The sequence below is a fragment of the Tachyglossus aculeatus genome, chromosome 18 (genome assembly GCF_015852505.1).
Source record: "Tachyglossus aculeatus isolate mTacAcu1 chromosome 18, mTacAcu1.pri, whole genome shotgun sequence".
NCBI lineage: Eukaryota > Metazoa > Chordata > Mammalia > Monotremata > Tachyglossidae > Tachyglossus > Tachyglossus aculeatus.
Window position 1 is genome coordinate 3,326,849 of NC_052083.1, and position 27,623 is coordinate 3,354,471.

General features: G+C 45.9%; 1 protein-coding gene across 8 annotated transcripts in view; it reads right to left on the minus strand.

The window, feature by feature from the left end:
* MTSS1 (MTSS I-BAR domain containing 1) overlaps positions 1 to 27,623 on the minus strand; it is a 128,112-nt gene that overhangs the window by 10,968 nt on the left and 89,521 nt on the right. For 4 of the 8 annotated variants that reach the window (XM_038759969.1, XM_038759968.1, XM_038759966.1 and 1 more), the window contains exons 4-11: positions 17,735 to 17,819; positions 16,508 to 16,599; positions 14,759 to 14,833; positions 9,883 to 9,894; positions 5,846 to 6,003; positions 4,927 to 5,034; positions 3,141 to 3,238; positions 676 to 886 (exon numbers count right to left, since the gene is read on the minus strand). In XM_038759969.1, coding sequence (XP_038615897.1) covers positions 676 to 886; positions 3,141 to 3,238; positions 4,927 to 5,034; positions 5,846 to 6,003; positions 9,883 to 9,894; positions 14,759 to 14,833; positions 16,508 to 16,599; positions 17,735 to 17,819 — 839 coding nt within the window. The remainder of the gene's footprint in view (positions 1 to 675; positions 887 to 3,140; positions 3,239 to 4,926; positions 5,035 to 5,845; positions 6,004 to 9,882; positions 9,895 to 14,758; positions 14,834 to 16,507; positions 16,600 to 17,734; positions 17,820 to 27,623) is intronic. The other 4 variants (XM_038759967.1, XM_038759963.1, XM_038759965.1 and 1 more) reach the window with 1 other exon arrangement.

Genomic DNA, 27,623 nt, shown 5'->3' on the forward strand with positions numbered 1-27,623 from the left:
AGAACGACCCCCAGAGGGATGCGACGGGGCATCTCCTCACGGGAAGGATGCCCGGACAATACCGGGGGGCATTGGAAGAAACAGAAACCACCGTGAGAGATGCGGCGTTAGCTTGCCGCCCAGAACCCGGGACCGAGTTCACGTCTGATACCTCCTTCACTACGACCCTTGGGGTGAGGGATCCCTGGGAAGCAGGGCATTTGCCAAGAGGGGATGCGAGCCACAAAGGAGCCTGGAGAAGCACTCGCCGCTCGGAGCCATCTGAGAGGGACAGCTCAGCCTGCTCCATCAATTTATCTCAGTCTGGGGCCCCAGCAAGTCCAGTTCACGGACCCCAGGGAAGATCCTTCTCAGACGCCAACATTTCCTCCCATGTCATGATTTAGATAAGCAGCGTGGCCTAATGGATAGAACACGGGCCTGAGAGAGGAAGTGGGTTCTAATCCCAGCTCCACACAACAAGGTCTGTTGTGTGACCTTGGGCAAGTTACTTCACTTCTCTGGGCCTCAGTTCCCTCATCTGTAAAATGGGGCTTGAGACCACGAGCCCTACGTGGGACAGGGACTGTGTCTAATCTGATTTACTTGTATCCACCCCAGCGCAAATACCGCAATTATTGTTACTGTCATCTCTCTCTAGAGCCCGGGCTCCCAGGGTCAGGCGGACGGCCTCACCTGACCGGGGGCTTCCGGCGGCATGGGGGACGGCGACTTGGACTGGAACGCGTCCTGGGAGATGAATCCTGAGTCGTGGGACGACACGCTCGACAGCCTCATGGGCGCCTGCTGGGGCAGGTTGGAGCCGCGATAGCGGTAGTGCGAGCTGGGCGAGTGAGAGTGGGAGCCGCTCGACCGCGAGTCGCTGCTGTTCACGCTGTTCAGACTGCTGTCGGGGGCGTCCGCGGCCAGGAGACCAGGGATCGGGGCGGCGGGGACGGTGGGGAGGGCGGGGAGGGAGGGTCACGGGCGAAAGACCAGGCAGAGGGGAGGACGAGCGGGAGAGGAGGGGGTAAAAGAAAGGTGACACAATTAATTCCACAGGCGGCACCAGGCATCACAGCATGGCTCAGTGCCAACTTGTACTTCCCAAGCGCTTGGTACGGTGCTCTGCACACAGTAAGCGCTCAATAAATACGATTGAATGAATGAATGAATGAATGGAAAGAGCACGGGCTTGGGAGTCGGAGGTCATGGGTTCGAATCCCTGCTCCACCACTTGTCAGCTGGGTGACCTTGGGCAAGGCACTTAACTTCTCTGCGTCTCAGTTACCTCAACTGTAAAATGGGGATTAAGACTGTTGACTGTGAGCCCCACGTGGGACAACCTCATCGCCTTGTATCCCCCCCGGCGCTTAGAACAGTGCTTCGCACATAGTAAGTGCTTAACAAATACCATTATTATTATTATTATTATTATTAAAACATCCACCAGGATCTACTAAAAATCAACCAATGGTAATAATAATAATAATAATAATAATAATAATAATAATAATAGCATTTGTTAAGCACTTACTATGTGCAGAGCACTGTTCTAAGCGCTGGGGGTGGATACAAGGTGATCAAGTTGTCCCACATGTGGCTCACAGTCTTAATCCCCATTTTACAGATGAGGTAACTGAGGCTCAGAGAAGTTAAGTGACTTGCCCAAGGTCACACAGCAGACATGTGGCGGAGCCGGAATTCGAACCCATGACCTCTGACTCCAAAGCCCAACCCCTTCTCCACTGAGCCACGCTGTATTTACTGAGCACTCACGGTCAGTATGCAGAGGTGATGCGGTAAGCACTTAAGTCCTATTAGAATAAACTTCTTGAGGGCGGGGATCTTGTGTACTTACTCTATTGTATGGATTCTCATTCATTCATTCAATCGTATTTACTGAGCGCTTACTGTGTGCCGAGCACTGTACTAAGCGCTTGGGAAGTACAAGTTGGCAACATATAGAGACGGTCCCTACCCAACAGCGGGCTCACGGTCTAGAAGGGAGTCTTCCAACCACTGTACCCAGAAAGTGCTCAATAAGTGTAGGGAGCGTCTCTATATGTTGCCGACTTGTACTTCCCAAGCGCTTAGTACAGTGCTCTGCACACAGTAAGTGCTCAATAAATATGACAATGACTGAATGAAATGAATCAAATGATGGGAAAGTAATGAAGAGCTTCAGTCTCACAGTAATTCAGTCTGAGTAATGAAGTGCGTAATGGGGAGGGTTTTTTTTTCATTTGTATTTGTTAAGAGTTTACTATGTGCCAGGCACTGTACTAAGAGCTGGGGTAGATATGAGTCCATCCAATGAATGGTGCTTATCGAGTGCCTTCCTATGGGCAGAGCACTGTATTAAATCAATCAATCGTATTTATTGAGCGCTTACTGTGTGCAGAGCACTGTACTAAGCGCTTCGGAAGTACAAGTAGGGAATGCTTGGGAGAGTACAATACAATAGAATTAGCAGGCATGTGCCCTGATCATAATGAGCTTACAGTATAGAAGACTAGACTGTAGACATTAGACATTAATATGAATAAATAATTTATAGTATATAATTTAAAGAGATGAAGACAAAGCTGTGGGGTTGGGATGGGGCTAATTATGTTGGCCACAGTTCACGTTCCCCATGGAGTTCACAGTCTTAATCGCCATTTTACAAATGAGGTAGCTGAGGCCCAGAAGTGAAGTGGCTTGCCCAAGGTCACACAGCAGACAAGTGGCAGAGCCTGGATTAGAACCCAGGTCCTTCTGACTCCCAAGCCTGTGCTCTATTCACTAGGCTATGCTGCTTCTTGGAGTTTTATAAGCTTCTGTTCCACTATAGTAGCCTAGGGCTCAATCAATCAATCAATCAATCGTATTTATTGAGCGCTTACTGTGTGCAGAGCACTGTACTAAGCGCTTGGGAAGTACAAGTTGGCTCTTACATCAATCAATCAATCAATCGTATTTATTGTACCATGTCTCTGAAGGTTAACTACTTAAAGGAAGCTACTCAGAGACAGAACAACCAGGAGGATATGTGTGTCCTTGGTCCGGACATGCGAAATCTGCCCTGCCCTGCCCCCAAAACATATATGTACATACACACACCCACACACGCACACTTCTCCCCCATGGAAAAGCAAACTTTCATTTCTTCCACTTACCTGCAAACACTGGATTTTCTGGACATGGTGGTGCTGGGAGAGGACGGAGGAGTCTGATATGACCAACTGTAATCAGAACCTTTCAAATCTAGAATGACCTAATTGAGAAGAAAAAAAGGGGGCAAATCCTGTAAAATACCTGCTAAGAAAGGAAAAGACCTTCAGATTACACAGTTCCTATTTCCCGTATTAGATGAAGGGAGAAATGTGCCAACTCCAAAGAATCAGAATATCAACACTAGTAAGTGAAGGTTTTCCGAAGCACTTGTATACAGTAAGCACTTAGAAATGCCACTGCTTGACTGACTGATAAGGGGACAGGACTCATCAATCCATTATTACTGGAAAATACAATCTTACTTCATCAACATCATCATCAATCGTATTTATTGAGCGCTTACTGTGTGCAGAGCACTGTACTAAGCGCTTGGGAAGTACAAGTTGGCAACATATAGAGACAGTCCCTACCCAACAGTGGGCTCACAGTCTAAAAGGGGGAGACAGAGAACAAAACCAAGCATACTAACAAAATCAAATAAATAGAATAGATATGTACAAGTAAAATAGAGTAATAAATATGTACAAACATATATACATATATACAGGTGCTGTGGGGAAGGGAAGGTTTGGCCATAAAACCTTTTTTAATTCCAAGTTACCATTCCCCACATGACGAACAACATTCAATTTAAGAATAAATGTTTCCACCCTTAAGGCACTTTCCCTCCAGACATAAAACTGGTGTTTTCTGTTTAAATAATGCGGGCCCCCATTAGGGTGAAGAAAACTAGGGAAAATAAAAGACTTAAGTTGGATCTTCAGTACGATGACGTAATTCTAACCACTGAGAGAAAAACCGGATTGTGTTCTCTGGTGGAGAGTCCTGAAAAGACACGCCATGAATATCTTTTATCGACTTCACAACATCATTAAGGAAAAACATAATCCAAATATTTGTACACGGTGTCTTGTCTAGACTGTGAGCTCCTTGTGTGTCCACCAACTCCGTTGTACTCTCCCAGGCATTCAGTACAGTGCTCTGCACACAATAAGCGCTCAGTAAATGCCACGGACTGTTATCAATAATGAATTCCACCAGAGAAGGAGAAATTGAGGAGAGTGAGGGGTAATAGGAAACAAGCCATCAGGCATTAATTAGTGGGAAGGGGAGCAAACGAGCCCAAGACACCGAACTGGAACTGAAGAGCAATTTCAGTTTTCTCAACTGTAAAATAAGGACTTTTCAATACCTGATTCAGTACCAGTTCTCCGTCCTTCTCAGGCTGTGAGCCCCATGGGGGACAGGGACTGCGTCCGACCTGATTAACTTGTCTCTACCCCGGAGTTTAGAACAGAGCTTGGTAACAGTATGCGTTTAACAAATACCATAAAAACAAGAAAAAAGAGGTAACGCCTGCCAGAAATTAACCCCGGACAAAGAGCTAAGGGTATGCTGCTCATCCTTAGATTGGCCCCAGCTGTAGCTCCTGGTTAGAGAAGCAACATAAATAGCTTAGTGGCTACAGCCTGGGCATCCAAAGGAAATTGGGTTCTAATCCCGGCTCTGCCACCTGCTCTGAGATCCTGGGCAAGTCATTTCATTTCTCTGGGTCTTAGTTACCTCATCTGTAAAACAGGAATTAAGGCCGTGAGCCCTGTGTGGGACAGGGACTGTGTCCAACCCGATTATCTTGTCTCTACCCCAGTGCTTAGTATGGTGCTTGGCACATATTAAGCACTTAACAAATCACCACAATTATTACTTATAAAACCTGCAGGGTGTCACCTGTTCACTTGATGATGGCAGTTTGTGCGGATCCATGGTGAGGCTCTTTAGATCTTCAGATATGGTCTGCAGGTGAGTTATCTCTCCTAACATTGAGATTTCTTCATCCTGAGAAAGAGACATTTTCCTTTTTTTTAGAAAAAAGTATCACAATTTCCACAGGGTAGAAAGTCTCTAGGGGCCTCTCACTTTCTAGCATTCTGGGGTTGCTTCTTCTGCTTCTTCCATTTAGGAAGATTCCGAATCAATTCCGTATGGGAAAGATCCCCAGCCACAATTCCTCCCCCTTAGGAGCGAATCGTACATCTCGGATGCCTCTGGGTAGAAGTCGGAGCAGTTTCCAGCCAGCCCCCATTCTGCCCTCTCTGTTCTGTCTGAAATCGTCGTCCAATCTGTCTGCCTTCCAGAAAGACCCAGGTAATGGATTATTAACTCTGGTGCATTTCCCCAGGTGGTTGGTACAGTGCCCTCCACACAGGAGGAGCTCAGTAGATACTAAATGATGGCCTGACATTTTTCCCTGGACAGTGTAAGATGTCCCGCTCTATGACTTGAGCAGGTAAAACAAACTAGAAACACACTGGCCTCCATGCCGCCACCAACAACCAACTAGAGAAGCAGCATGGCCTAGGGTATACAGCCCGAGCTTGGGAGCCCGAAGGACCTGGGTTTTAATCCCGGCTCTGCCACTTGTCTGCTGTGTGGACCTGAGCAAGTCACTGCACTTCTCTCAGCCTCAGTTAACTCATCTGCAAAATGGGGATTAAGACAGTGAGCCCCATGTGGACTGTCCAACCTAATGAGTCTGTATCTACCTAGCGCTTAGCAGACTGTCTGGCACCTAGTAAGCGATTAATACCATTAAAAAAAGGGGGGGGGGACATTCTGGTGTCACCCTTCCGAACGTCCCAGAACTTACAATTACTGGCCGCAGCATGGAGATGAAAGCACAGAATCGGCTGCGTTCTTCGATCAGGGCTTTCCTGACAGCCTGTTTTTCCGTTTCTTCCAGAAGGAGGTACTTGTCGTTGACATCTTGGAGCGCACTGTCCAGCTGGGGCTGAATGTCTCCTCGCCCTGCACACCAGAAGAAAGTCATGGGGAGGTTTTGCGGTCCTGATGGCACAATTCCCCTCCAAACCCTCTCCCTCACCGACAGTGCCCCCTTGAAAGTCATAATCCTCGAGACTAGACACGTCCCATTTCCAGTGTCTGCAGGAATCAAGGTAATCTGGTACTCAAGACGACAGGACTGACTCTCAGCATTTATACATCGCAGTGCATGAACCAAGATGATGATGGGTTGACATACTTTTCTACCTGGGGCATGCAGAAGAAGAGCATTCCGATGCTGCCATCAGCCACTAAGCTTCAGATTCACGGCCTTTGCTCAACCACCAGGGCTTTGTTTTGAGTGGGGAAAAATGGTTATTGCAAAGGACTCTAAAAGCCACCAGCCTACAGATCCCCATGACTGGAGGCAAGGTAGCTTCTTGCCCGAGAAGGGACTCTAAAAAAACATTCCAAACAAGAACTGTCTGTTGATATCACCCAGGGAGGCAAAAGAAATTCTTGCTCTCCCTCCCTCTTTGACTGTAATCCCTGTGTGAGACAGAGACTGTACCTTGCTGGGTCATTTTATGTCTACCCTAGAGCTGTGCACACGCTAAGCTCTTAATGAAGGCCCTAATAATAACAACAGTAATTATTATTGTCTTGATAATGTCACCCAGAAAGCTCATGCTCTAACAGGTATTCATCCAAGAAGGGGAAACTCCAATCAACAGATCTACCTCGCTGGGATGCTGGCCTACTGTTCAATCAAAGATCGTCACCTTCACAGCCTTATTAAGGTCACATCTTCACCAAGAGGCCTTCCCCGATTAAGCCCCCTCTTCCCCGGCTCTCTCTCCCTTCTGTCACTTGGATCTGTGACCTCCGGACATTTATTTGCCCCACCACTAACCCCACAGCCCTTGATGTGCATATCTATAAACTATATCTTAATATTAATGTCTGTCTCCCCCTCGAAACTGTAAGCTCACTGCAGGTAGAGCAGTGTGGTTCAGTGGAAAGAGCCCGGGCTTTGGAGTCAGAAGTCATGGGTTCAAATCCCAGCTCCGCCAAGTGTCAGCTGTGTGACTTTGGGCAAGTCAGTTAACTTCTCTGGGCCTCAGTCACTTTATCTGTAAAATGGGGATTAAGACTGTGAGCCCACCATGGGACAGCCTGATCACCTTGTAACCTCCCAAGTGCTTAGAACAGCGCTTTGCACATAGTAAGTGCTTAATAAATGCCACTATTATTATTATAAAGAACATGTCTATCAACTCTGTTATACTGTACTCTCCCAAGCACTTAGTACAGTGCTCTGAATACAGTAAGCACTCAATAAATACCATTGATGATGATGATTATACTCATCATCATCAAACTCTGCTTACTTCGGCTCTCTAACCTCTGTCTAGCCTTAGCCCAAGCAGGGAGCCATGTGCACCCTCCAGGAGTATAGAGAAAGGTAAAGAAAGATCTGGAGACGCTTTTGGTGCCTGTCCATCAGTCTTCTTTAAAAGAGAGACTTCCACAAGACAAAGCCCCCAGAGGCTAGGACAAGACCTTGTCAGGCTGCATCCCCTTAATCTCTCTCTCTCTCTCACACCCCTGGCTTGAATTCTGGTCTCCCACTGCCCTGCCCACAGTGGGCAACTCAGCACAGAGAAAGCAGAGGAAACAAGCTGTGGCATTAGGTTTGGGGAAATCAGGTTTCTGTCAGGGAATCAGGAGAGGCTGGGGCCAGAGAGAATGGTGAGGAGAGGAGGAAAGCGAGCGAGGGAAGGAGTGGGGTCAAAGGGTGGGAATGGTTTTATCTTCTGCAGGAAGAATCCATTGCTTTCTTTCCGCACACCTTACAACCTTATCTTCAGCCTAACCCCATTCTGTCTGCTGACGCAGCGGGGTGGACTGACAGATTCAGACTTTTAGGCAGGGACTGGAGCTACAGTTAAAACAGCAGGAGCTAGGCCCCAAATGACGCTTCTCTACTTAGCGGAGCCATGACCCAATGCAGCTCTTGCTCAGCTGGGCCTCCAAAGTCCAGGGCTTCCATAAGCTCCTCCTCCTCTCTGTCTGTACAGGTCCTTATCCATCATCAGCACCACCAGAAACATCGTCAAAGCACACTACAATGTGCCCATGCTGTACTGGGCACCGGGGAGATGGGACAGAAGCTACAGGCAGGATCCCTGACCCAAGGTGACTCGGTCCACAATGGGGTCTGTTGTCCTCACCTGTAGGCCAAAATGTCCTCTTGTAACAATATAAATATAAATATATATATATATATATATATATATATATATATATATATATATATATATCCATCCCAAGGCAACAGTGATGGAGAATGAGGTGCCTCGGAACCTGGTTCAAATAGGTAATGAGCCATATGAGGGCCAACTGCCTCAGCCCGGGCATTTCATGTTTCTCTACCATCCAAGTCTATTTCTCATGGATCTCCCTAGTCTAATGGAGCGGGGAGCAGGGAGAAGCAGTCTCTCTTCTCTAATCAAAATGTGCAGCAGGGCTGGAGCAGCCATCTACCTTCCCCATTCTGATCACACCAAATCCCCTGGTGGCTCCATTTCCCAAATGCCAACCCGCTCAGCAAAGAGCGGGTTAGTCTGGGAATGCTCCTCAGAGAGTAAGCTCCTTGTGGGCAGGAACTGGGACGTATATGCTTCCTATGTGCGCCATACACTGCACTGCATTAGAAGGAGCTTAAAAAACACCATTGCTACATTTACTTCTACGACCATGAGCCCCAGGTGGAACAGGGACTGATTATCTTCTATCTATCCTGGTGTTTAGCACAGTGCTTGGCACGTACTAGGTACTTGAAAGATACCATCATTATACTACTACTGAGACCCACAAGATGCAGGAATTTCCACATTCTGTTCCTGAAGTGGAATCAAATCCAGCCCTCTCATCCATCATGACACTCTCTCAGCTCAGTCTCACACTCCGAAGAGCAAATCCGTGTATGTGAAGTCAACCCAGTGATTTCATTTCTGCATGGTGATTTACTGGCACTTGCAAATTACCCATTAGCCTGGGAACCCCTTGAGGGCAAGAATCATATCTATTAATGCTTCTGTGGCCACCCCCAATGCCTAGTACAGTGCTCCACAAATGGGGGGAGCTTAATAAATATTATTGATTGATTGACCTAACAAAATAGAGGAGAATCGAGATCCCCAATGCCATAATCCAACCCACTTCTCCAATGGCAGATTTCTGAGCATTTCCAAGTCTGAAAAATCTGTGTCAAGTTCAGCCTGAAAGCAATGCAGCCCCTAGGTACAAAAAACAGTGACTGCCCCAACAACATTATGAGACGCGTAAACACCACCTAGGAAATAACTAATCGTTCAGAGTCGTAAACAACAGTGGCTCATTTAGAGTCGCACGATTTTAAGGACCCGATTTTTCACTTTGGCGGAAACCCAAATGCCGATCGTTCATCCTTATCAGACGAAGACTTAAGTTCTGGGAATTTGGTTTTCAAAGAGCAGAAACGGTTTCTAGAATCTGAACATTAAGATTCTCCGCCACCAAAATAAGAACGACGTCTAATTTAGGAATTCTTTTGTTCAGTAGCTGGACTTTTGAAACATTTTCCTCTTTCCTCGGGCGAGGAGCGTGAAAAGGTTCCAATCGGATTCCTCTCCTGGAGCTGAACATTGAATTATGGCGATTTTGAACACTTTCATAATGAGCGCTTCGGTGTTTTGCATAGTCCTACAGGCCCCTGTTTTTGCATTCCTGGAAAGCACGAGGGCTACTGATATTTCTATGGAAAGCTGGACAGCTCGCAAGGAACCGGGCATCCGGTAAGAGCTCGCGGCCGGGAGGACCACACCGTTCCCAGCCACCAGGGATGCAGCCCAAACTTACCCAGAGCATCAGCTGGCAGGGGGGTGCGCAGGGGAAATTGCAGGACACAAAATTGACACAGAAAGGAAAATAAAACAGAGTCAAACTGGCAGCCTTGCAGGGGACCTACCAGTCAGTCACTTGTTCAATCATCAGCCTGAAACGTGGCGCTACAGATCCACACTGTGACGATTTAACCCACTGGAGTGTTAGCCGGGAGTGCGGCACTTAGTATTGTAGTTCTCTAAGTGCTTAGCATGGTGCATTGCACCTAGTGGGCGTTCAATAAATACTACTACGGCTCTTACAACTACTTGTAGTCAACAAGAGGGGTAAGAGCATTTAAGTCACGTTCACCAGTACCTCGTTTCTGAGTTTAAAAATAAATTTTAAAAATTGGAACAGGACCACTTTAATGATTGCCATCATTTAGGGACAGTAATGGGGTGGGTCTCTCTCTCTTACACACACACACACACACACACACACACACACACACACACACACACACACATATTTAAGATGACCCAACTTCAACGAATTTTCCTGTGTGACCATTTCAAGTTTTTGAGGGTAAAATTGGGGAAGATTGGGAGGAACTGTTTGGGGTCAAGGAAGGGCTGGGAGGAATAGAAAATCAAGGGATAGAAGCAGCTCAGCCTAGTGGAAAGAGGGCAGGACTGGGAGTCAGAAGACCCGGGTTCTAATCCCAGCTCTGCTCAGCTCTGCCATTTGCCTGCTGTGTGACAAGGGGCAAGTCAAGAAACTTCTCTGTGCTTTAGTTTCCCCATCCGTCAAATGGGGATTAAATTCCTTTTCTCCCTCACGCTTAGACTGGGAGCCCCATGTGTCCTATTATTTTCTATCTACTCCCACACTAAGTACAGGTTTTCAACATATAAAGGACTTAAGATCATCATGATAAAGAATGGATGAGAGGAATGACTACAGGACTGATTTTATACTGCAACAAGTCCTGTATTCTCCGCTTTGGTGATTTCCTGATATTAGGTTTGTGGTCTGACAGCTAGAAGATTTTCAAGGAATCATTTAATTGTGGCAGGGTTGAAGAATGGAATGCAAACCTTTTCCATTTCCTTCCTCAGATATTTTCCATGATAAGAAGCTTTTGAGTACCTGGGCTTTTCAAAAGTTGCTGAAGCGACTTGCACCCTGGCTAATTTTTAAATTCCGAGTACAAATCCTTGCCAGCCAGAAAGAAGAAAGAGTTGGCCTTTCCAGGTCCTAATTCAAGAGAGGTTGTTAAACACCATGGGATTCAAAAAGAGGAGCCCTAGCAGTACTATGTCCACATTTCCGTTTTCTTCTCGGACCGTATCCCAAGATACTTTCTTCTGATCAGGGAACAAATTCAACTAAAACCTGTAGAATTATTCAACAGAAAACGTCTGAATCTTCATGAACACTGTATCACTCATTTGGCAAATCAAGGAGGAACACTGAAAGAACACAGGTAGCAATTTAGCTGCAAACAGGAGATGGAAGTTTGCTTTGACTCAAAGGCTTCCCCTGTTCCAATCTGGATGCAAAACTCGTTCAAATATCCTTGAGAGAAAACCTTAACATTTTTTGGACTCAAGTTTACAGGTTTATAAGAGTTCAAATAAAAGTGTCCAAAGGGCCACTCTCTAATTGTTCTAAAACATGCTAACAAATTGTATCAAGTGCCACTACAATACAAAAGAGAAAGACCACCTAGAGTTTTCTCTAAATTATAAGGCAGCCCAGGGTCAATAATTATACTCCCTCAGCCTTAGACGTGGAAGGGGCAGGAACTAGATACAACCTGACTTTCTTGTATCTCCCCAGTGCTTAGTGCAGTGCCTGGCACACAGTAATTGCCTAACAATAACTGTAATTATTATTATTACCCAAATTTTCTGCCCAACAAAAACTCTGGGAAGCTACTGAGGATCTGAAAGAATATTATCGCTGCGAGGAAACTAAATACTATTACTATTGCCTGAATACTTTCTCACGTGTTTCAGGTGCAGAGTGCAATTTAACTCATTCAGATTCTGGGCACTGATATATACCGCTTCAAAAAAAGGTCCTATAAGGCTTAGAAAAACAGCCTTAAAAAGGTATGAAGAGTGGAGTTTTCTTCAGGACATGCCTAAAGACAAGCATAAAATAATAACTTCAAGAATTAAAGAGAACCTGAATGAAACCTTCCAGAAAAATCTACGCTAGGGACCTATGCTAGCGAAGTCAGGGGGCTAGATTCAGAATGACCCTTCAAGAATCCTGCAGAATTAAAACCGCTCCTGAATATTCTCCTTAGGACATTTTGCATCCGGTTCTTAAAAAAAAAAGCACCACCTTGAAATAGAAGCGAAGAACCTCCCACTAAAACTAATTGTTTAAAAAAAGTTTTCAGTTTCCTCTTTAGTCCCCAATACCTCATAACTGAGAATGTAATAGGACTCAAGCCTGGATTCAAGCCTGGAGGTTATCTGACTCCTTTTCTCCATAATCAAGGACAGTTGATTTATGGATCACATTCTGAATTCAAGACATCGGTGGAGGTGACAATCCTTAACGTCAAGAGGGGTAAAAACACGAGTTCTGGAAGAAATAGACTGCTATTTCTACTTGGCCAATTTAGGAGGAATATTCTCAACCCAGGAAGGGGACAAAACAGAATAAGGGATTTGAATCGAAGGCAGATTTTATTCAACATTAGAGACGAATCGCCATTCAAAGCACATTGCTGGGGTCATGGTCAAAGGCAACCATTCTTTTAAGATATCCCCATTTTTCCTTTTTTTATTCCAGAACGTTCTCCAAATGACCCAATATCCCCGTTGGCCCTTCCACTTCCACTGGGCTCTTTTCCCTTAAAGTCTGGTCAAAATGTTTAAATAGGGGAACCTCAACAATTTCTGTCAACCCCGCTAGACTGTAAGCTCATTGTACTGTCCCAAGCGCTTAGATGGCTCTTCCCCCTTCTAGACTGTGAGCCCGTTGCTGGGTAGGGATTGTCTCTGTTTGTTGCTGAACTGTACTTTCCAAGCATTTAGTACACTGCCCTGAACAAAGTAAGCGCTCAATAAATACAACTGATTGAATGATTGAATTTCAGGGACTACGAAAACCAATGAGAAGCAGCATTGCCTGCCAGAGAAAGCACGGGCCTGGGAATCAAAGGACCTGGGTTCTAAACCTAGCTCTGCCATTTGTCTGCTGCATGACCTTGGACAATTCGCTTAACTTCTGGGACTCAGTTACCTCATCTGCAAAATGGGGATTAAGTCTGGGAGCTCCATGGGGGACAAGGATTGTGTCCAACCTGACTAGCTTGTATCTACCCCAGCGCTTAGTACAGTGCCTGGCACATAGTAAGCGCTTAACAAATACCATAAAAAAAGAAAAAAATGAGTCACAACTTCTCTGTGCCTCCGTTACCTCATCTACAAAGTGGGGATTAACTCTTACTCCCTCCTACTTAGACTGTGAGCCCCATGTTGGGCAGGGAATTCATTCATTCATTCGTATTTATTGAGCGCTTACTGTGTACACAGCACTGTACTAAGCACTTGGGAAGTACAAGTTGGCAACATATAGGGACGGTCCCTACCCAACAGCGGGCTCACAGTCTAGAAGAATGTGTCTAGGGAATGGGTCCAACCTGATTATCTGGTATTTTTCCCAGCACTTAGTAAGTACAAGTTGGCAACATATAGAGACGGTCCCTACCCAACAGCGGGCTCACAGTCTAGAAGAATGTGTCTAGGGAATGTGTCCAACCTGATTATCTGGTATTTTTCCCAGCACTTAGTACAGTGCTTGGCATACTGTGAGTACTTGACAAGTATCAGTAAAGAAAAGGCCAATTCAAAGTAAACTCCCTTCCTCCTGCTAAAGTCTTGGAGGTTTACCAATGGTCCACCTACTCTGCTCTACTTAAGCCACCCTGGGCTGGGAGAAGGGCATGCCCACTGGGGTTGGAGGGGCAGGAAGACACCACTTAGAGAAGCCTTCAAGGAAGATTGGTCTCACCATGTTTTTCTCCAACCAAAGTGGGAAAAAAAACCAGTATCAAAGTAGGCCTCAAAGGGCACTTTCAAACCAATCCTAGGCATCCCGAGAGATTCTACTCCCGAGGAAGGCCGGAACCAAATCCCAGGTATCTGGACAACACGGACCTTTCAGCTCCTGCCACTGCTAAACGTAAACTCCCTCAGATGACTATCGACAGTCAGGAAGCTCTCACACCAAAGACCCCCAAGAGAAGAGCTAAAGCTTTACCTTGCTGGCAAATGCACTAAATAATACGACACAGCGTTGGCCTCTGAGGTAAATGGGTTGTGACTGATGCTGGGAAACTGTGGGGGAAAGGGGTCACTTCCTCGGTTGTCAGCTAGCGCGTTTCACCACGGCCAGGCCTTGATGTGAAAGCTAGGCAGCCTCCACTCCCAAATTCCCCCAGCAGCCGTTTTATGAATCTTACAAGATTTAATAAAGGGGTTGGGAGATTATAGGCTGTGAGAGATGGAGGGAAGAATGGCATAATTTCAGCTATAATTACTACAGAACATTTGCATAAAGGCTTTTGTGCATTTTCCTAAGGCATCCAGGAAATTTATAGGTTTCATTAATTTGCACAATAGGCCAGGATGCTGTCAGGTTTTGAATATGAAAAACAAAAGATAAGAATCATGAACTATTTTAAGTGGCCCCTGTTAATAAACCTAGCTAGGCACTTGCAGAACTTTAGCTGAGGCGTCGGTTTCTGTTTAACCACTTACGATCCATCGGCTATATGGGTTTGTCATGGTCTAAACATTTTATGCTACATAACTGCAGAGTGGAAGGAATATCTATCTGCTCAAAGCCTCTGAAAGAACGGGAATGCTAGAATTGTAAGAATTACCTTTCTTTGCTTTCTTCTGAAGTTTCAGCGTATCTGACGATTTCTTTTTTATCTCTTGACGAGCTTTTTTATATTCTAAAGAGAGGTAAAACATCGAATACATTTAGTGCCTAGATTCGCATTTCCTTTATTAAAAAAGATCTTGAAGAAAATAAATTCTTACATTTAAAAACATCTAATCACGTGTATCATTTCCAAGCGTCCAACTGAGATTCTATCACAATCACCATCAAAGCATTGCTCTTAGGACCACAGAACCGAATGGCAGCCTGGAGTGTAAAAACCCACCCAGTGGATGACGCCCCCTCCCAATCTCAATTCCCGAGCTCTCTTTTTAAAGAGGGCCGGCTCGAAAGAGAGGCAGAGGTTGGGGGTGTTTTAATTGAATGACTAAATCACGCTTCTCTGATGAATACACAAAGGGCTTCGAAGAGGGATTTCAAGTGAATGCCAACAAGAGGAACCATCAGGACTAAAATAATGACAAAGTGGTCCCCTCCTCTGGACGCTGGCAACTTCCAGAAGCCAGATTTGCACAATATCGAGGGCATCCCAGCTGCTCATAAGAAATAAGATAACTCTGATATAGAGTTGTACCCTGGACCTCTAACTCTCACCCACATCCACACTTACGTGAACTTGTCAATTATGGGGTTCCCACGTTTTCGCCCCCACTACAGGAGTCCTAAAGACCCTCTCTGCTCGACAGCCCCAAGGCCTTCCGGGAGAAAACGAAGAAGCGGTACATTTGTGAAGACAAACGTAGTGTGGCTTAGTGGAAAGAGCCCGAGCTTGGGAGTCAGAGGTCGTGGGTTCTAATCCCGACTCCACCACTTGTCAGCTGTGTGACTTTGGGCAAGTCACTTCACTTCTCTGTGCTCCAGTTACCTCATCTATAAAATGGGGGTGAAGGCTGTGAGCCCCATGTGGGACAACCTGATTACCCTGTATTTACCCCAGCACTTAGAACAGTGCTTGGCATATAGTAAGTACTTAAGAAATACCATAATTCATTACAAACTGCTGCTAACAGCCAGGAAGAAGGGACTCTCTTTGGCCAGAGAATAAGCACTGCAAGCTAAACACTGTACTAAGTGCTTAAGTAAACCGAGAGATAATCAGGTCCAGAGAACAGGACTATTCCTATACTAAGCACATAGTGTTTTTGATGATGATGATGAATATAACAATAATAATAATGATGGTATTATGCTCTTTCCACTACGCCAAGATGCTTCACTGAATAATAATGAATTCATTCATTCAGTCGCATTTATTGAGTGCTTATTGTGTGCAGAGCAATGAATAGATTTTTTTTTACGTGTTTACAGGGAGGGAGGGAGTTTAGATACAAACATACATACATATAAAATCTCACCATCAGTTTCACCAGTCTTCATTACAAAGACCAACTCTTTCCTATAGGTTAGCCCCATGTGGAACAGGGACTGTGTCCAACTGATTACATTTTATCTAGCCCCAGTTCTTGGTACGTAGTAAGCACTTAAATATCAAAGTGATATCTGTGGGAGCCTATTTATACATACACATATGGGTACAAACACCCACCCACACAAACATACATGTAAACATGGAGAATCACCCATATGTGGGCATTCCCTACTTTCCACGTGAGCCCTGTGGGATGCTCTTTGCTGAGCTGTTTTGGTATCTAGCAGCTCAGATTTGGTGTTCTCTGGAATGAGAGGCTTCAAATCTTTTTCACAGCTGAATGTCCTCTTTAAATACCTTTTGCGTGGTCTTTGTCCAGCTGATTGGCCACTTTCTTCCATTCTTCCATCTGCTCTTGAAGTGGGTTTATCAAACAGTCAATTAAAGCACTGATTTTGTTATAAAAGACAAAAAGCAAGAAACGTAAATCCATCAAGATTCCAGATCACTGCCAAAATACAGGCAACTCAATTCTATTAAAATAATGCAGCAAGGATTTGATGGGTGGTCAGGACTTCCTACCCATATACATCATGAGTATCACCTGACAATTTGGTTCAAGGCACTCAATCAGCTCTCTCTCGCCTACTTATCGACTCTCTTCTCCCTTTAAAACCCAGCTCGCACTCTTCATACACTGTAGACTATAAACTCCTGGTGGGGAGGGAATGGGTCTACCAACTCTGTAGATGCAGCTTGGCCTAGTGGATAGAGCACATATCTGGGAGTCAGAAGGACCTGGGTTCCACTCTTGGCTCCGCCATCTGTCCGCTACTCAACAGACGTTCAGTAAATACCACTGGCTGAAATGACTGAGTGTCCGGGAGAAGAGCCGGCGGCCCTGGGGAATAAAGAAATCACTTCCATTGCCCGATGCTGCCAACTGGTGACCCTCATTGATTGATTAGCTGTTAAAGGGAAGGAAGTGGTGGAAGATAACAAGGACCACTACTTCAGTCAAGAGGTGTTCTCTCCCACCCCCTGGAAGTCCCCAACGGTGACAGTCTGATGGGCTAAAACAGATCAGCAGGAAGGATCCACAAGGACCTCACGGAAGCTAACTTGTACTTTATTACGGTTTTTGGTAAATGCCTAGTCTGCGCCATGTTCTCTGGTTGTTACAAGACAATCAGATAACTCACCATTCCTGTCCCACCCAAAATTCAGACCAAAATATAGGGACAGTGGGTATCACCCCCATTTTACAGGGGAGAAAACTGAGGCCCAGAGCAGTAAGTAACTTCTCCAAGGTTCCTCAGCAGGTCAGGGACAGAACTGGGACTAGAACCCTGGACTCCTGACTCCTAGCCCCGACCTCTTTCCACCAGGCCACACTGCCTTCTTTGAAAGAAAATATTAGTTGCTTTTTCCACTGCTGTAGGGAAAGTAGCACTGAATTTTTTCCCCTCCTCCACCCCCGTTTAACGTGAATAAGCTCACAGGAAACCAGAAACATACTGAATTTTTTTAAACCATTTAAAAACAATCCGTATGATCTCAGCTAAGAAAGAAATGATTACTAACCTGGAAAACTGCCGAAGTTTGGTCTCTATGCTCCGATGTCTCATACACATCCTGGTGAGGGCAGACCCGATTTCTCTGGTTCCCCCTGAAAATACAGAACAAGGAATGGTTGAGACATGGGTTGCAGACGGGCCCAAGCCCTAAAAACATTCCTTCTGACTCATCCAACTCAGAACTTTTAAAGAAAAAATGAGAATTGAAACATACCAGCATTTGGAAAAATCATATTGAATAAAAAAATATTCACCCCGGTTTGTCATTCAGCAGAGTTAGGGGACGTTTTCCCCATTTTGAAAAAAAAAAAATCAATTCCGAAGTCCCAAGGAAATGAAGTAGTACTGATTAAAACAATCCCAACTTGGCCTTCCAAAGTTTTGATTGCTACGATTGACTCTGTGATAAGCGCTTGGGATCAGTCAACCAATCGTATTTATTGAATGCCTTTCAGTGCACACGGGCGGGTTTGGGAGAGAATACAACAGAGTGAGCAGAAACATTCCCTGCCCACGACAAGCTTTAGAGTCTAGAGCTTGCAATAAAGTAAACAGATTCGATCGCTGCCCTCAAGAGTCTCACAAGCTGATGCAAAGATAGAAGACGAGGTAGAAAATCACAGTGAGGACACTTGCCAATCGAGGTTCAAAAGTGTGGCATCATGATTCAGCCCAAACTGATAGTAAACAGTCCAACTGCACTAGGTCAACTCTCTAGAGCAGTTCCACCACTTCTATCCACCCCTGCATCTTCACACCTCATGGCAAAGCACGAATACAGACAGTGAGGTTCTAGAAGTGATGTTCATTACATCACACCTTCACCCAGCAGGGCACATGAGGATACCCAAGCAACTTCCCCTTAATCAATCAATCAGTCATATTTATTGAGTGCTTACGGGGTGCACAGCACTGTACCCAGTACTTGGGAGAGTACAATACGGAGTTGGTAGACACATTCCCTGCCCACAACGAGCTTACGGTGTACAGTCCTTAGTGAGCTGAAACTGGGTCGGCGGAGAAAAGGTGGACGGACAGTGAAAAGCCCTGCGGAAAATCCAGGTAGAGATCAGCCTGGCAACTGGAGAAGCAGCGTGGCTTTGCGGAAAGAGCCCGGGCTTGGGAGTCAGAGGTCGTGGGTTCTAATCCCGACTCCGTCGCTTGTCAGCTGTGTGACTACTTTGGGCAAGTCACTTCACTTCTCTGTGCCTCATCCCCCGGGCCTGGAATGCCCTCCCTCTGCCCACCCGCCAAGCTAGCTCTCTTCCTCCCTTCAAGGCCCTGCTGAGAGCTCACCTCCTCCAGGAGGCCTTCCCAGGCTGAGCCCCTTCCTTCCTCTCCCCCTCATCCCCCTCTCCATCCCCCCACATCTTACCTCCTTCCCTTCCCCACAGCACCTGTATATATGTATATATGTTTGTACATATTTATTACTTTATTTATTTATTTATTTATTTTACTTGTACATATCTATTCTATTTGTTTTATTTTGTTAGTATGTTTGGTTTTGTTCTCTGTCTCCCCTTTTTAGACTGTGAGCCCACTGTTGGGTAGGGACTGTCTCTATATGTTGCCAATTTGTACTTCCCAAGCACTTAGTACAGTGCTCTGCACATAGTAAGCGCTCAATAAATACGATTGATGATGATGATGATGATGTGCCTCAGTGACCTCATCTGTAAAATGGGGATTAAGACTGTGAGCCCCACGTGGGACAACCTGATTGCCTTGTATCTACCCCAGCGCTTAGAACGGTGCTTGGCACACGGTAAGCGCTTAACAAATACCATGATGATGATGATTATGGTTATTATGAAGCAATCGGAAATGGGACCTCTATTTAGCGCAGAGACTTTGAGAAAACCATGGCACGGAAAGGAAAAAAGGGAAAAGAGCATCAGGCACCGTGGATTTCAAATGCACCATAGCAGCAGGGGGCAATCTTCACCAGCACATATTGTGGCAGGGTTCTCCTAGTCGCATTTGATCGTATTAGCCACGCCAGATCTCCCAAATCCCAGGACCCCCTCTGGATCTACACGCCAGTGGGGGAAAATCAAGAAACAACTGACTGCCAAGCAATCTGTAACTGAACACGGAGCTAGATCAAGCATCAGGAACACTGTAAATCAATCAATCAATCAATCGCATTTATTGAGCGCTTACTATGTGCAGAGCACTGTACTAAGCGCTTGGGAAGTACAAATTGGCAACACATAGAGACAGTCCCTACCCAACAGTGGGCTCACAGTCTAAAAGGGGGAGACAGAGAACAGAACCAAACATACCAACAAAATAAAATAAATAGGATAGAAATGTACAAGTAAAATAAATAAATAAATAAATAAATAGAGTGATAATATGTAAATTATTCAAGGCACTAAAATAGGAGGTTCTGGAATCACTACAGTCATTTTAAGTGAGGACAGGCAGGCTTCTGTGTGGGATGAAGGGAAGGTCCTGCTTGGAGGCAAACAGGCAGACAGCCACGTGTCTGCTGTGTGACCCTGGGTGAGTCCCTTCTCTGGGCCTCAGTGACCTCATCTGTAAAATGGGGATTAAGAGTGCGAGCCCCATGTGAGACAGCGACTGTGTTCAACCAGATGAATTTATATCTGCCTTAGCGCTTAGAACAGTGCTTGGCACACAGTAAGCGCTTAACAAGTACCATACTTATTATTTTTATTATTAGACCAGATGCCGTTCAAGAGCTCGTGGGATGAAGGAAAGGTCCTGCTTGGAGGCAAACAGGCAGACAGCCACGTGTCTGCTGGGTGACCCTGGGTGAGTCCCTTCTCTGGGCCTCAGTGACCTCATCTGTAAAATGGGGACTAAGAGTGCGAGCCCCATGTGAGACAGCGACTGTGTTCAACCAGATGAATTTATATCTGCCTTAGCGCTTAGAACAGTGCTTGGCACACAGTAAGCGCTTAACAAGTACCACACTTATTATTTTTATTATTAGACCAGATGCCGTTCAAGAGCTCGTGGGATGAAGGAAAGGTCCTGCTTGGAGGCAAACAGGCAGACAGCCACGTGTCTGCTGGGTGACCCTGGGTGAGTCCCTTCTCTGGGCCTCAGTGACCTCATCTGTAAAATGGGGATTAAGAGTGCAAGCCCCATGTGAGACAGCGACTGTTCAACCAGATGAATTTATATCTGCTTTAGCGCTTAGAACAGTGCTTGGCACACAGTAAGCGCTTAACAAGTACCATACTTATTATTATTATTAGACCAGATGCCATTCAAGAGCTCTTCCACTTCTGAGAGACAAAGCTCACTGGAAAGAAGAGTAAAATCCTATACTCATTCACCTTTCAGGCACTGATGTGAAATTTCCCTTATGATTCCTCCTACAGAGAAATCTCAGTTGTTCTTGACATCCTTCACAAAAGAGCCTTCATAACCATACCCCCTCCAAGATTTTAGGTACAATGAAATCCAGGTGGAGATCTTCATTAGCTAAATGCCACAATTACTGTAAAAGTGCAGCTTAAAATTACGAACACTGTATGTATGAATGGCCGGGTGCCATGGTAACAGGCACAGGAGTGCGGTTACACTTTAAAGCCCACAAAATAGGCAAAGTGGTTGCAAAGTGAGAGCGCCAGTGCCCCTTTCCAACCAGAAAATAAGCTTTTCCCGCCTAAATCCCCAAGCTGCAATGGGCCCCGATCACGCCGTTATTCGATCCGGACAGTGGTGATCGGCCTCTCTAGTGGCATCGTTCCATCCCTCGGTCTCCTCATTTACGGGCTGTTCCCATTTCATAGTTCGGTGGGCATCTAAAAGCCAAACAGCTGGCCTCCAGAGAGGGCAGGCGGTAAACATCCTCTGAAAAGCTGCCCTGTGCTTTTTGGCGTTGTGGGTATTAATTAAGGAGGGCTTGGTAGAGGAAGTGGGAATTTAGGAGGGCTAGCCATGTAATAATAATAATAATAAAGTAATAGTTGTGGCATTTGTTAAGCACTTACTGTGTGCCAGGCACTGTACTAAGAGCGGGGATGGGTACAAGCAAATTGGGTTGGACACAGTCCCGGGCCCATAAGGGGCTCTCGGTCTCAATCCCCGTTTTACAGATGAGGTAACAAATACAGAGAAGGGAAGTGACTCACCCAAGGTCACACAGCAGACGGATGGCAGGGGTAGGATTAGAACCCATGACCTTCTAACTTCCAGGCCCATGCTCTATCCACTCTGCCATGCTGTGCTTCTCTACGGGGAGAGCTCCTCAACATGTTGCGTTGACTCATTTCAAAGCCAACATCCTGCTTCCTTGGCTGCTGATTTGGGTGATGCCACCACCGAGGCAAGTAACGGCAACTTCCGCTCACTAGCACGACGCCCCCTCAACACCTTACGGGGACCCTACTACTCTGCATTCGGCAAAACACGGGTTCAGCCGACAAAAAGATCCCACAGCCGCCAATGCTGACAAGTGTGAATGTCAGGCGGGGGAGGAGGGAAGAGACACGGAATTCAGGTTTTTCATCAATTAAAATGTGCTATCCAGGATACAATTCCCCGCTTCTTCCGGCCTAAGAATACCTCTCCTTGATAAACTAGTTAATGAATACATGAATACCCAGTTAAGCGGCCCCAAAAGGAGGGCACTGTGAAAGGCTGAATGGTTCCCACTTCCTTAGCCATTTGTTATGCAACACCATAGAGGAATCAGGGCAGAGAACGGGCAGGCTGAACTGCTTCACTAGAGGGAATATGTTCAGAACTAATAATGATCGCGTATCAATGAAATGATTATTTGATGAAGCGTCCAGCTGTACTGCAGCAAGCCCTCTGCACCCTCCAACCAGTTAGCGGCAATCATTGCTTTGCTTTTTGACTCTTTTGTCTACCGGGGTACTGAAAGCAAGCGGACAACTGTATTGTGAGCAGGGAGTGTGTCTGTTCCACTGTTATAGTGTACACTCCCGTGCTCAATAAATACAACTGATTGATTGACCACCTGTCACGAAAAAGCTTTCCTAAGAAGTCTCCGCCGAGGCTCTCCAATACTGCCACTTTTCTGAGGTTGAAATCCACCTCACTCATTCTTCTTAAGCCCTTTTAGGAAGGGGCAAGAATACAAAAAAAATTAAGGCAGGGTCAGTCAAGGGCAAGGCAACCTTCGGACATTCCCATCTCTCTGACTGTAGTTCTTATTTGTAAGCTCGTTGTAGGCAAATAATATGGCCACCAATTCTGCTGTATTCTCCCAAGGGCTTAGTACAGTGCTCTGCGCACTCTAGGTGCTCAAGAAATACCACTGATGGATTTATAATAATAAGAATAATTGTCCTTGGGTTGATTCACGGTTATGAAATTGGGTAGAGTTCCTGTCCCACAAGGGGCTCACAACAGATGAGGAAACCAAGATCCAGAGCGGTTGCCCCTAGTAGGCCAGACACCCTGCCAACACCGAACCCTTGACATGATAGTGTTATCTAGTCCTCCTCCCACTGGGTGAATCAATCACTGGTATTTATTGAGCACTGACTGCGGGCAGAGTACTATACTAAGCACTTGGGAAAGTCAAAGGCAACAGAGCGGTTAGACACAGTCTCTGCCCAAAAGGAGATTACAGTCTAGAGGAGGAGCCAGACGTTGCTATATTTGGGTAAATGACGCGCACAGCCTTGGTAACTATGGAAGCAAGAAGGAGATCCTCAGCTTGAGGAAGAAAGGCTGGGGAAGCAGAGTCGCCTAGTTGAAAGTGTCCAGGCCCAGGAGTCGGAGGACCTGGGTTCTAACAACTCCACCACTGGCCTGCTATATGACCATGACCAAATCGCTTTTCTGTGCCTCAGTTTGCTTTCGTGTAAAATGGGGATTCAATCCTACACCCTCCTGTTTAGACTGTGAGCCCCATGTGGCACAAGGACGATGTTCAACCTGATCATCTTGAATCTACCCCAGCCCTTAGTGCAGCACATAGTTAAGCGCTTAACAAGTACCAAGAAAAAGCTACAGTCCCCTCAACAACCAGGGTCTAAATGCTTGGGCAGCCATGAAATTACAATTATCTCCCTTGAACAACCTGAGCCTGAAATGCTAATAAACTGCCACAGTGATAGGAGGAGGGCTCTCTTTTCTTGTGTGGTCTCCTAAGTTATTCATTGCTTGCTCCTCTGGGAATTGTCATTTTAAATGGGCAAAATATCTCTCCTGCCACCACCGCTTGTAACCGCTGAGGCTTAGCGGTCCACGGCCCAACAGCCAGGCCTACAGAAGCGTTCACCGTCCCGTGGGACCTTTACCCTGACAGAAGGATCGCAGACAAAATGCAAAGACATTCGGGCTCCAATGCAAAGACATTCGGGCTCCAATGCAAAGACATTCGGGCTCCTCGCTCGCTCACGGAAATAGGATGCCGGGTTGCCAGGGCAACCATCACTCAGATGAAGACAAAAGAAGAGGGCTCTCTCGATTGCAAGGATCTCTTGTGAGGCACAGAAATTTCTTCAAGCTGATTCTGGGGCACCGCTGAGGAAGGGATATCACCAGATAGACTTTCAGGACGGAACGGAGGAGTGGATCGCTTTGAAAGGCTCTGCCTCCGTTCTAACTGCCGCATAAGCTCCCAGCTCCCTTTTGTTGTGATTAATCTGGTATGGTTTGCCTGAACCGAGAAAGTGCCAATAGGTAAAGGAGGGGAATTTCTCCCAAACCGTAATGAGGCTCATTTCAAACATCGGCCCAAGGAGGACCCTTCCAATGGTGCCACCAGAAATTCATCAATCAAAGGTATCTACTGAGCGCTTACTATAGCAAGTGCACCATACTGAGTACTTGGGAGAGTACAAAACAACAGAATTAGCAGTCATATTCCCTGCCCATAATGAGTTTACCGTCACGATTCAGGAAGCAGCAGCAACCTCATATTCGGTTCTGTCTCCCCACTCTTCAAGAACTTCTGATGGTTGCCCAACCACCTCCGCATCAAACAGAAACGCCTTACCATTGGCATTAAAGCATTTGATCATTCATTCATTCAATCGTATTTATTGAGCGCTTACTGTATGCAGAGCTCGCCCTTTCCTATCTCACCTCACTGATTTTCTTCTACAGCCGAGCCCGCGTACTTAGCTCCTCTGGCGCCAGCTTATTCACTGTGCCCCAATCTTGTCTATCTCCCTGCCGACCCCTTTCTCACATCCTCCCCCTGGCCTGGAACTCCCGCCCCCTCCATATAAGCCAAAGCACCACTCTCACCACCTTCAAAGCATTTTTAAGGTCACATCTCCTCCAAGAGGCCTTCCCCAATTAAGCCCTCTTTTCCCCAGTTCCCTCTCCCTTCTGTGATGTTTACACACTGTATCTGTGACCTTTAGGCATTTGATGATAATAATAATAATTATGGTATTTGTTAAGCGCTTACTATGTGCCAAGCACTGTTCTACGCACTGAGATAGATACAAGGTAATCAGGTTGTCCCACGTGGGGCTCACAGTCTTATTCCCCATTTTACAGATGAGCTCACTGAGGCATAGAGAAGTTAAGTGACTTGCCCTAAATCACACAGCAGACAAGCAGCGGGGCTGGGATTAAAACCCATGGCCTGTGATTTCCAAACCCTTGCTCTTCCCGCTAAGCCACTGCCACACCCTCAACCTTAGGTATATATCTATATATTATATATTCTAAGTTATTTCTTTATAGTAATGTCTGCCTTCCCTTCTAGACTGTAAGCTCTTGGTGGGCAGGGAATGTCTCTGCCAACTATGTTATATTGTGCTCTCCCAAGTGTTTCGTACAGTGCTCTGCACATACTAAGAGCTAAATAAATGTCTCTGACTGTGAAGAAAGCAGAGGAGAAATGTCTGTTGTGAGTTCTTGGCCTTTAAGTAAGCATCCTGGGAGTCTTATTTTTCATTTTCTCCCTGCTATTGTTTGGTCTTTTATGTTTCATCTTTGCCGACTGTCACTGAATTTTTCATCAGCCATCAAAGAAGATGCCCAACCCCATGTACGAGGCCTCTCCTGATTTTAGCACAGGAAGAGGTGAAGGCACAGATAGGTTCTGGGGTGAGGGATTTGGCTGGTTCAGTGCAACCCATCACTGCTGCTGCAAGAACAACTCAAGTGTGAATCCTGCTGTGAGCAGTAGGATACCTTTTCTATGGATACATGGATCCACATATACACTGGCCAGAATTTCGCTCGCAAAAGTTCCATCTTTTCCATGGAATACAGGTCTGCTCCTTCACAACATCCTTCCACCCCTCTGAGGAGCGAGAGAGAGAGAGAGAGAACGTGTGTGTGTGTGAATGTGTTCTACCCAGGTGAACAGTACAGTAGTCAACCGGTTTTAAACAGAGGCAGAAAATATTCTGAAACCTCCATTCCTTCCGAAAATGAGGATGACTTTATGTGGGTGAGAACCAGCTAGGAGAGGGCAGTCACACAGCCCATTCATTGGCCTCCATCTGCGTTATGCTAAGAAAAACAGAACCCGTGTTCTGTGCCAAGTGAGCCTTCCAGTCTGACACATCCCCATTGACCGCCGTCCAAGCGGAGGGGGAAGGCCCCAGGCTGGATTTCCAGCTAGGACTTGTGCTGCTGGGGTTGGGGGCACTGGCTCAGGCCCTGGCAGACGTTGAATTTCTCTCCTATTTAAAAAATAAACACCAGAAGGGTGTCAGGTCACATGTCTCCCACCTCCAACCCCAGCACACTTAAGGAAGAGGGTTAGGAGCTCAAAGGGACCACCAAAGAAAGGAGTGGCTCTGAACCGCCTTAACCTGCACCAACATTGGCCATTGAGGCAAAAAAAGAAGCAGCCACTGGCCTGTTGCATTGTTCTTATTTCCAAAATGCTTTTGTTTTTTATGATATTTGTTAAGTGCTTACTATGTGCCAGGCATCGTACAGAGTTCCGAGGTAAGTACAAAACAATTGGCTGGACTCAGTCGCTGTCTCACATGGCTTCTCTGTCTTATTCACCATTTTATAGACAAGGTAACTGAGGCCCAGAACAGTTGAGTGATTTGCCCAAGGTCATGAAGCAGACAAGGGGCGGAGCAAGGATTAGATTTTTTTAAATGGTATTTGTTAAGCGCTTACTATGCACCAGACATTGTTCTAAATGCTGGGGTAGATACAAGCTACTCAGATTTAACACTTCCACTAAGCCACATTGCTTCTTCAAAGATTCTGATCTACCAGCATGCCCTTGTCTGCCAAAAGGCAATTTGCTTCCACCTGATTCTAAACTTCACCTGAAAGGCACCGTTATCAACGTGCCTCTCCTCCTACTCACCCCTAATATCCTTTCGTCAGTAGTCCAGTTTACATCTGTCTTGCAGCCAAGAGGCTGCGGTAGTTGTACCTCTCAATTCCATGTTCCAATAGATCTGGCAATTTCAGTGACATTACTCAGGAGGAGGAGGAACCAGAAAATGTTTCTGGAAATCACGGGGTTGGGTGCCAGTTATATTCCTCCTTCCAAATGATTTCTTCCTAATAATAATCACAGTGATCATGGTGTTTGGTAAGCACTTACTATATACCAAGCACTGAACTAAGTGCTAGGGTACAGACAAGATAAGCTGCTCAGATACAGTCCTTGTCCCTCATTCAGCTCCCACTATAAAATGGAGGGCGGGGGGGGGGGGGGATTGCCATTTAATTCCTATTTTACAGGTGAGGAAACAGGCCCAGAGAAGTTCAGTGACCTGCTCAAGGCCACATGGCAAGCAAGGGGCACATAAGGCAAGAGCTAAAAAACCAAACAATTACCTTGTTTCTTCTCTAGCCCAGCGTTAAGCGCAGTGCTTGCTCGGCACATAGTGAGCACTTGAAAGGTACCACTCTTACTGTTCTTAGAACAGGCTTCCTCTACAGAGTTGAGATGAGGAAATGAGAGAACTCGGGAAGTTTCCAGGCTCATCGATACC